The sequence below is a fragment of the Tiliqua scincoides genome, chromosome 15, assembly GCF_035046505.1.
Source record: "Tiliqua scincoides isolate rTilSci1 chromosome 15, rTilSci1.hap2, whole genome shotgun sequence".
NCBI lineage: Eukaryota > Metazoa > Chordata > Lepidosauria > Squamata > Scincidae > Tiliqua > Tiliqua scincoides.
Genome location: NC_089835.1, coordinates 6739128 through 6749127, shown reverse-complemented (window position 1 = coordinate 6749127; position 10000 = coordinate 6739128). Strand labels below are relative to the sequence as shown.

The window sequence follows — 10000 nt, the reverse complement described above, 5'->3', positions numbered from 1 at the left end:
GAACGGCCTCTCCTGTATCCAGTGAAGGAAGAGAAGCTTCCAGAGGTCTCCCCAAGGTAAGGGGACATTTCTCTCCTTGCCCCAGGGAAAGCCCCAGCATGGGGCTACTAGAACCAGGGCCAAGAGCTGGTTCCCAGGGGTCCCCGATGTTGGGGCGCTCTAGATGGGTCTAGTTAGCCCACCACGGGAAACAGATCATGGACCAAAAACAAGTGGCCTTATGGCTAAGTCAACTTCCAGTAAAACAAGACCAGAAGTCCAGAAGAATTATGCTGCAGAGTAAGTTTTATTAGAAAAGAAAAACAAAAGGGGTTTCAGGGAACCATTTCCAACAAGCAGATTAAAGCACAAGGATACATGACAGTAAACCACTTTCTTGGCACAGATATTTGGAAAGGAAGAGAGAGGGAGACAAGATGGCTGCTCTAGACCTCCAGAACATTCATGCCCCTCTCTCCAGGGTGGATCCTCTGGTCATACGTTATTCCGTGTAGACAGTCCCTGAGAATTTAGCAGGGGGGCAAGCAGAAGTTGGGTCTGCCCCTGAGATATCCTCCAAAGAGGTTTGGGGACCAGAGGTTTCTGCCGTAGGCGATTCCCGAGCCGCGAATGGCACAAGGAGTGTTGCCCCCCACAGTGGTCGGCTCACAGCTGGCGGAGAGGATGTGCCCTGGGATGGTCACGATGGTGGGGGGAGGCTGGATGACCACCTCGGACGGGGGGATCTGGTTGATGCCTGAAGGGATGACTCCAGCCAGGATGCCCAGGCTGCTCGAGGTTCCAGCCAGGCCTGCACCGCCGTAGCCGTAGCCAAGGCCGCCATAGCCAAGACCTCCAAGGAACCCACCAGCAGGGTTTGCAGACCCTGCTGATCCAAAGCCCACCACTGGGCTGGAAGCACAAGATGGGACGGTGCAGGACGGTCCGCAGTTGGCCATGGCTGAGCGACGGGTGAGTCTGAAAGAACAAAGGAGCATCAACAACCATATTCCATGCAAGGACTCTTCCTTATGATGCTTACGAGGGGAGGACCATTGGTCAAGGACAGAGCGTATGCTCTGCTTGCAGAAGGTCTGAGGTTCAGGCCACAGGTCCGCCCAGCAATAGCCCTTGAAAGAGGATGTATCGCTACTCCCTTGGTGTGACATGGCAGTGGCGCTGCTTCTGCCCCAAGGGATCATGGGAATGGGGCATTCCCAGGCCCCCACATGAATCTCAGCCTCTTGGGTGCTATCAGGAGAAGGGTGACCCCTCAGCCAGTTGGGCCTTCCCAGCATGCAAGCCGAGATCCGAGGGGAGGCCAAGGCTGGATCCCTCCCTGCGCAAGCCTGGACTGTCAAAGTACTTCAGGGGGTAGAGTAAGTCCACACTACAGCCCAGAGGTGGAAACTCTCAGCCTAGTCTTAGTTCAGCGGGGAGAGGAGGGCAGAGACAAGCTTACCTGGTTCGCTGGGAAGGCAGGAGAAGGCAAAGGGAGCTGATGGGAGACTGTGGAGGGACGGGAGCCTTTTATACCGTGTCCGTGGCACCCTGGCTGCTTCAGTGCCGCCCCTTTGCCCTCGTCAACTTAATTACCCGCCGTCCAAATGTGCTGGTTCAATCGCATCCCAAATTACTTTAATAACCCCAAAGGTTTCTGATGAAAGGATTCTGCTGTTTTCAGCTGAGACACAAAGAAGGCTTCCTTTCCTTTGGTCCACCGGTGCAGAAATAAGGCTAGTTCAACCAAGTGGGACATCCCTTTGACCAGGTTTGCATGTGAGGGGCCTGTTAACTTGGGGGGGGGCTCTCTAGGGAATGGTGTGGGGGAGACTCACGTTTTCCAGCAGAAGGAAATTTCCGGGCCAATGATATGCCTTGTGGCGGGGGTGGAAGGGGGTTGGGGGGAGGACAGGAGAAGCGTCAAGATGTGGGAAGGGGTGGCACACAGTGTGGGCGACATGCTCTGTATACTATCATCTTCCTCCGCTCCTGGCACGCCCTCGTTCTCTCCTTGCAGCTGTGGCACAGACCCATAAGGATCCACTGGTGAAGGTTTACAAGGGGCCAATCCTCTTGAACACCCAGTCCTCTTGACCCCCCACCCCATCTTGTGCACTCAGGATGTAGCACAAGCCTTTTTGGCACAGCTCGGGGGGGGGGGGAGGAATGCATAGGATTGGGCTATAAGGTGCCCTTTTGAAGAAGACAGGGCTGCCTTCTTCCTGATAGGACTCCCAATTATGGCACTTTCCAGGAAGAGAGATTTCCTAGAGAGGAAGATGGAAGCCATGGTTTGGATGGGGCGGGAGGAATGGTGAGAGGAAGGAGACCTGAACTTCACCGAGAAAGGAGGAGAGGAAGAGGACACTTGAGAAGCTTGGATGGAGGCACAGTGTCTATAGATAATAGCTCATTAACATGGACAAACCTGCTAAATGACCCTTGTGGGACTTGAGGTTGTGATTTTGTTCTTTTGATATATAGTCCTATACGTGCTGCGTCATGAGAAAGACTGCTGATGTGTTGACTTGTGGAGCTCAAACATGAAAATGCATCCCCTCTACGTGAACAGATGAAATAGGTTTAATGGGCAGCATTTAGCTTGATTAATTCAGGAAGGCGGAGACTGGCGACGATCGTCTCCTTGCTAACTGGGCCCAGCACGGATGTCGGGTTGCATGCCCACCCCGTGCCATACCCCCAATAGCATCTGTTCCTCAAACCCCATCCATGCCTGAAGTTTCAGAATTGTTGGAGATGATACAAAGTGAATAACCAAGAACGGTGCCTGGATGGAAGTTCTCAAGAGGTGCCAATTCCAACCCCCTCCGAAAAAAAATAATAATGTCATGTGACATGGTCAAATGTAGAAGGGCATCTTTGCATCACTCTCAACCAAAACTGTAGGAGCAGACAACAAGTAGCACCATCTCTAGCAAGAGATAGGAAAACCAGTCACAAATCCTGGCCAAAGATCTTGAGAAGTAGCAAACTCTTTGACTGGTGCCCAGAAGACCAAGCTGGCAATGATGTAGGCTTCCTGGGAAAGGGGCTTCCACATCATAAGAACATAAGAACATATGATCAGCCCCACTGGATCAGGCCATAGGCCCATCTAGTCCAGCTAGATGGGCCTATGGCCTGATCCAATTGGGCTGTTCTTATGTTCTTATGATGTGGAAGCCCCTTTCCCAGGAAGCCTACATCATCAGAGACTACATCATCAGAGCCTACCACATCAGAGGTGCCACCACCAAAAAGACCCTCCCTCTGATCAGCACCTTCTTGGCCGTTCATACCTAGTAAAGGACATCCAGAGGAGGGCCTCTGGTCAATAATGGGGGGCTGAGGCTTGTGTGTGTGGAGGGAAGCCTGTCCTTGGTAACAGCACATACATGAAAAATGTATCAGAGACTCCGGAGAGGAATTGCCCCTGTATGTTTCATGCTGAAAGGCTTGTTGCGATTGTTGAAACTGGTGTTGCAATCGGAGGTTGGCGTCTGTGTGACGCTGCTGTGTGAAGCCCCTAGTCTGCAGAATGACCCACAACCAATCCCCGAGACCACCTATTTGCCCCTAGCTGTCATAAGGCATATAGTGGTGAGACCCTCTTGGGAGGAAGCGGTCCTGGGAAAGCGGTTTGCTGGGGAGGACACAAGAGATGATCCTGGGAAAGCGAAGTTAGAGCATGATTGAACCAGGGCTTGTGCCACGTGAGACCCACCTACAGAGCCGGCCTTGCTCCTTTGATCCACGTCGAAACCAGAGGAAGGTTCCCAGGGAAAGATCAGGGCTTTGGAATGAAGAGGCAGTACTGTGAGAAGCCGACCAGAGCTTGATTAAAACAAACGAGCTCTCGGTGGCGGTTAAAATAATTGGGAGCAGGACGCTGCAGAGCCAATTTGCCGGGAAGTAATGAAGGCCTCCAGGCAGAGACTGCTGCATCCGGGCCTCTGACGGCGCTGCTGCTGGAGGTATATAAAGAGGCACCCTGGACAGCCTCCCCAACAGCTTCACCTGACTCTCTCGTTCCTTCTGCTCCTTGGAGAACCAGGTAAGCCCGACTCTGCGGGAGGTAAGCCCGACTCTGCGGGATCCCTTGCATCCAACTTGAGCTGAAAGGGACCTTGGCGTCTCCACACGGAATCCAGGAGGTTAAGGTTGTATGTGGGGCCTCAAGGTCTCCACAGAATTTCAGCTGCAGTTCCCGTGATGGGGAGACACCTTCTCTGCCTGTCCAGGGGGTAGCTGGCCCTCCCTGAAGATGCTGAGAAAGCTACCCAGGGCCTTCTGCAGGCACAGCTTGGGCTCCCCAACTGAGAGACTAGGCGGTAGGGATTCCACCATCTCTGCAGCAATGCAGACTTATCCTTCCTTCTGAATTCTTTTGACGGTTCCAAGTTCTGCAGGGAGGGATCCCTCTTGGATCCCGGCTTGCGTGCCGGAAAGGCTAAGCAACGGTGCAGCCCTCAACTAGCTGAAGGGTCATCCCTTCTCCCTGCAGTACCCCGAGAGGCTGAGGTTTTTGTGGGTGCCTGGGATCTCCAGCAGAATGTGGGGTATCAGAATCAAGATATCCCCATGATATCTTGGGGCAGAAGCAGGGACACCATAGTGTCAAGCAAGTGTCCTCTTTTCAAGGGCTGTTGCTGGACAGACCTGCAGGTGCCAAGGCCTGAACCTCAGACCTTCTCCTTGCAGAGCGGATGCTCTGAATGATGGTCCTCCCCTCACAAGGAAGCTTCCTAATGAAGAGTTCTTGTGTAGAATATTCGTGTTGATTATCCTTTCTTTTCTTTTCAGACTCACCCGTCGCTCAGCCATGGCCAACTGCGGACCGTCCTGCACCGTCCCATCTTGTGCTTCCAGCCCGGTGGTTGGGTTTGGATCGGCAGGGTCTGCAAACCCAGCTGCTGGGTTCCTTGGAGGTCTTGGCTATGGCGGTCTTGGCTACGGCTACGGCGGTGCAGGCCTGGCTGAAACCTCGAGCAGCCTGGGCATCCTGGCTGGAGTCATCCCTTCAGGCATCAACCAGATCCCCCCGTCCGAGGTGGTCATCCAGCCTCCCCCCTCCATCGTGACCATCCCAGGGCACATCCTCTCCGCCAGCTGTGAGCCGACCACTGTGGGGGGCAACACTCCTTGTGCCGTTCGCGGCTCGGGTATCGCCTACGGCAGAAACCTCTGGTCTCCAAACCTCTTTGGAGGATACCTCGGGGGCAGACCCAACATCTGCTTGCCCCCCTGCTAAGTCTACATGGAATATGGATGCCTGAGATACGACCAAAACCGTTAACTTACAGCCCAATCCTATCCATTTCCCTGCCATTGCATAGAGTTGCGTAAAAGGGTGGGGGGATTGAATCGGGGGTTTAGGGGGATTGGGGAGAAGTTCGAGAAAATAGATTCCCTTGTGTCCCCAAAAGCTCCCAATCACCAGTGGGTCTCCTCAGACCTGCACCAGATCTTTGGCTGCATTGGAGGCAAGATGTGAGGCAAGAAAGGGGATAGCATAGTGGCGCAGGTCATGTGCACTGCCTCCTATACACCCCATTCCATCCAATTTGCCCCATTCCATCCACTGCTCTACCTTACCTGTGCTCCTCTGTCGATGGAGGTCTGGGAATGGGCCTCCCTCTCTGCCACCATTTTGGAGAGCATTTTGGCCACTGGTAGCCCACTCCGTGCAATTCCGTAGGGTCTCTGCAATGTCATAACCAGCGTTATGACATTGCCACCAGCCCTATAGGACTGTGCTGTTAGTCCGTGAAACGGCAACTGGTTTGAATTGGTAGATGAAGAAGGTGCTAGAAATCCAACGCGCAGCCGCTTTGTCTCCCTCTCACTTCTTCCCCAAAAGCTTGTTAACAAAGTGAGAAAGTTGTTTACACTTCTGTACCCTTGTGCTTTATCCTGTTCCCATCTAACCCCATATTTCCTGTAACCCCATTTTGTTTTCAATCCTAATAAAATTTACTCTGCATCTTAATTCTCGTTGTCTGGTTTTCACTTGAAGTTTTCATGTTGGCAACCTTCAGTCTCGAAAGACTCTGGTATCGCGCTCTGAAAGGTGGTTCTGGCACAGCGTCTAGTGTGGCTGAAAAGGCCGATTCGGGAGTGACAATCCCTTCCACACCGGGAGCAAGTGCAGTCTGTCCCTGGTCTCTCTATAACCGGTAAACTGCTGCTTCCCGTGTTGTGCCGACGCCATATGGCGAAGTTGGAGTGTCCTCCCCAGTGCGCGAAGCCTGGGTGAAGAAGGTATGGAGGATAGGCTGTTACCCATGCAGCAAATCCCCCCTCTCCACATCGCTGGAATGGTCCAATGGAAAGGCAGGGAACTGGAAGTTTTAATATACACATATACATACATACATACATATGTATGTGTGCGTGTGCGTGTATAAAATACAAATTTAGGTTTTTTGCGAGAAAAAATACATTTAAAACCCCAAAAATAAATACAAACAGAACAAAAAACTATGTAGCAACTGTTACCCTGCACATGCCCGATCTTGTCTGATCTTAGAAGCTAAGCAGGGTCAGGCCTGGTCAGTACTTGGATGGGAGACCGCCTGGGAATACCGGGTGCTGTAGGCTTATACCATGATCTTGGAAGCTAAGCAGGGTCAGGCCTGGTCAGTACTTGGATGGGAGACCGCCTGGGAATACCGGGTGCTGTAGGCTTATACCATGATCTCGGAAGCTAAGCAGGGTCAGGCCTGGTTAGTACTTGGATGGGAGACCACCTGGGAATACCGGGTGCTGTAGGCTTATACCATGATCTCGGAAGCTAAGCAGGGTCAGGCCTGGTTAGTACTTGGATGGGAGACCGCCTGGGAATACCGGGTGCTGTAGGCTTATACCATGATCTGGGAAGCTAGGCAGGGTCAGGCCTGGTCAGTACTTGGATGGGAGACCGCCTGGGAATACCGGGTGCTATAGGCTTATACCTTAGTCTTTCGAGACTGAAGGTCGCCAACCAAGATAAAAAACAATTATAAAGAAAAAATATGTTATATCTATTTTTCTTTTAAGAAGAAAGAATGAGCAGAAGAGGAAGAGGAGGAGGAAGAGGAAGATGACACCCTATTTAATTTCAGACACCCCAATTGTCTGTTATTTTATCAGAGATAACCTTCCATTTTCTTGTGGTGCAACAGTGGCATTGAAGGAAGACACATGGGACTGTCCTGAATTGGCTGGCCATGTGCAAATTGTGGGTTCCCAGGAACCACACACAAAGCGTTGTGTCCGAGGAACCAGAGGGGTGGGCTTAAGGGCTTGCACGGAGGTGCGACTAGGACAAGTTGGGTCCACAGTGAGTTGAATGACTGGTTGTGCAAAAGCCCTTTTCTGGAGCTACGTGACTGCATGACTTACATGGTGTCCTTTTCTCGGGCGGACCCCCAAGTGGAACGTGGGGGTTCAAACTCACACCCTGCACCCTTTCAAACGTGAACCCCCCTTTCTACAGCTATAGTAGCACTAAAGGGAGGCAGGGCGGCATCTAGTGGACAACTGTTGTAAATGCACCTGCGTGGGTTCACCTGCCCTGGGAAAGGCAATCCTGATGAATGGAGTTGAGCTCTCCATAGAGAGATCTTTTGCAAACTATTCCCAACCAGGACTTTCCCAGACTGCATTTTCCTGAATGCATACATTGTAAGCTCATTGGGGCAGGGAGGTTTCCCCAAGTATATAGATGCTTCCTGTTCTTGCTGTTCACCACACCATTCTTGCTTTGACCCCACACCAACATGCAGCTTAACAGCCCAATCCTCACCCAATCCACCTGGGAGTAAGGCCCATTGGCTATACTGGGGCTTACTTCTGAGTAGACATGGATAGGCTTGGGCTCGAAATCTACACGGTCAAATGTCCACATTGGCAAATTTAAGAAATGCCTACTGGCTGCTAAGGGCATAAAGAAAGAAGGAAAGTAGATCCACATGTGACTTGGGTCCCCCTTCTCCGCTTCTTGCTTTGCCACTGTTTACCTGTGTCTGGGGCTGCCCCTAAGATTCCCTCAAGGTTTAGGGGGAGATCTAGGGGGACCTTCCAGCTGTTACAGGGAGCAGGACTTTGCTAGGCTGCGACCCCTTCCCCCAAGGCAATTCTGTTGTTCACAGATGCAAGCAAAACCAGGACACCAGATCTATGATGCAGGGTCAGATTTATTAGGAAGGAAAATACAGACAGTGGAGAACTGAAGCAGAACGAAGATGGCAAGAGACAGATGTAGCAAACAGCTTCCTCCATGATGAATATATTTGCAGGGGAGGGTGTTCTAGGACATTTGCCCCCCCATTACACAAAACCCCTTTGACTTTGTTTCCCAATTCAGCTGCATTCACATTTAATGGGCCAAGTTAATTTCTGCTCTCAACTTTGCTGGAGGGAGGCCCAAGATCCCCCCCCCCCATGAATGATGAATCAACCATCAGAAGAAGAGAATAAATAAGTGGGATGCATTCAGATTGCAAACAGATGTAGCTGGACCTGATCCTCAGGGATGCTGAGAACCCCCTGCTTCCCACTGGGATTGAGGGTATTCAGCATCTCTAAACCCAGGCGTGCATGTTCCACCGTAGACCTTCTGCTCTGTTCTTTTCCCGATGTAGTCAGTCCGTCAGAATTTAGCAGGGAGACAAGCAGGGGGACAAGCAGATGCTGCCTCTGCGGCCAGAACGGCGCCCGAGCAGACCGTACCCAAGGTTACCACCGTAGATACCTCTGCCAGATCCACCAGAGAAGCCGGATCCAATGATCCCGGTGCCCCCAATGGCACAAGGAGTGTTGCCTCCGACGGTCACGGGCTGGCAGCTGGAGGAGAGGATGGCCCCTGGGATGGTCACCACGGAGGGAGGGGGCTGGATGACCACTTCAGACGGTGGGATCTGGTTCACGCAGGAAGGGATGATTCCAGGCAAGGAGCCGAGATTGCCGGAGGTTTCAGCCAGGGTGCCGGCACCATATCCGTACCCCAGACCTCCGTAGCCCCATCCACCTCCAAGACCTCGGTAGCCCCATCCACCTCCAAGACCTCCGTAGCCCCATCCGAGGCCTCTGCAGCCCGTCGATCCCAAGCCCACGATTGGGGTGGAATCGCAAGATGGGATGGTGCAGGCTGGTCCGCAGTTGGCCATGTCTGAGCGAGGGGGTGAACCTGAAGGAAGAGAGAAGCAAGAGAAGACGAAAACATCAACAGGACATAGTGGGATGAATTTGTTTGAAGGACCACAGCTCAGTGAAAGGGGCCTGTTTTGCATTCCAAATATTCTTCAAACCCTGGAAGACTCACTAGATCAGACTGGGACAGACCCATTTCTGAAACCCTGGGGGGCCCAGCCAATCAGCACAGACTGTACTGATCTAGGTGGCCCACTTGACGCAGTGGGTGGCAGCCTTCCACGGAGGCCCTGAGCCCCCCTAACACCATTCCTGGATTGGTGCTCTCCAAAAGCAGGGGGTTCCGAGGTGGGGCATTGTGATTTGAAGAGCTGGACCTTGGGTGAGGTCACGGCACTGCCAATCCGTAAATAAATCCTTCTCTATTTCCAATATGTATGGAAAATAATTCTGGGGGGTGGGGTGGAAAGCAGCAGGAAGCCGTCAATGCTAGCAATAGGCTGAGCCTAATTTTTGCCTCCTATAGATGCTGAAGAAACAGAGTAACTTGGGGCAAACCTACTCACAGCCCAGGTTGTGGAGGGGGTGGACTTCTTGGATTGGGGCACAGGGGAAAACCACCTGTTCTCTGACCAACCTCGCCTGCCTCTCGTACAGAAGGCCACCTTCCCTATTTAAATATATTTTTTGATATAAACTGGAACTTCCTTGGCTCCGCCAAAAAGAATAATTAAAATTATAGTTGGTGGCTGAAACGTTGGCTGGAGATCCCCAGGACCCACAGAAAACAAACAGCCGCCAGTGTCCCAGGAGGAGAAGGGTGGACGGCTTAACTAGGGTGGACTACAGCCTACTGGAGTCTTAAGGTCTGCAAGCCAAGATCTGG

General features: G+C 52.2%; 1 protein-coding gene across 1 annotated transcript; it reads right to left on the bottom strand.

Annotated features, from left to right (window-relative positions):
* Window positions 1-8621: 8621 nt before the first annotated feature.
* LOC136635069 (uncharacterized) lies at window positions 8622-9131 on the bottom strand. The gene has a single exon (XM_066610167.1). It carries the CDS (start codon window positions 9129-9131, stop codon window positions 8622-8624), a length of 510 nt encoding a protein of 169 aa, XP_066466264.1.
* Between the last annotated feature and the right edge of the window lie 869 nt (window positions 9132-10000).

What these genes read in the sequence shown, in the direction of transcription:
- LOC136635069 (XM_066610167.1), bottom strand. Translation starts at nt 9,131, where the DNA reads ATGGCCAACTGCGGACCAGCCTGCACCATCCCATCTTGCGATTCCACC.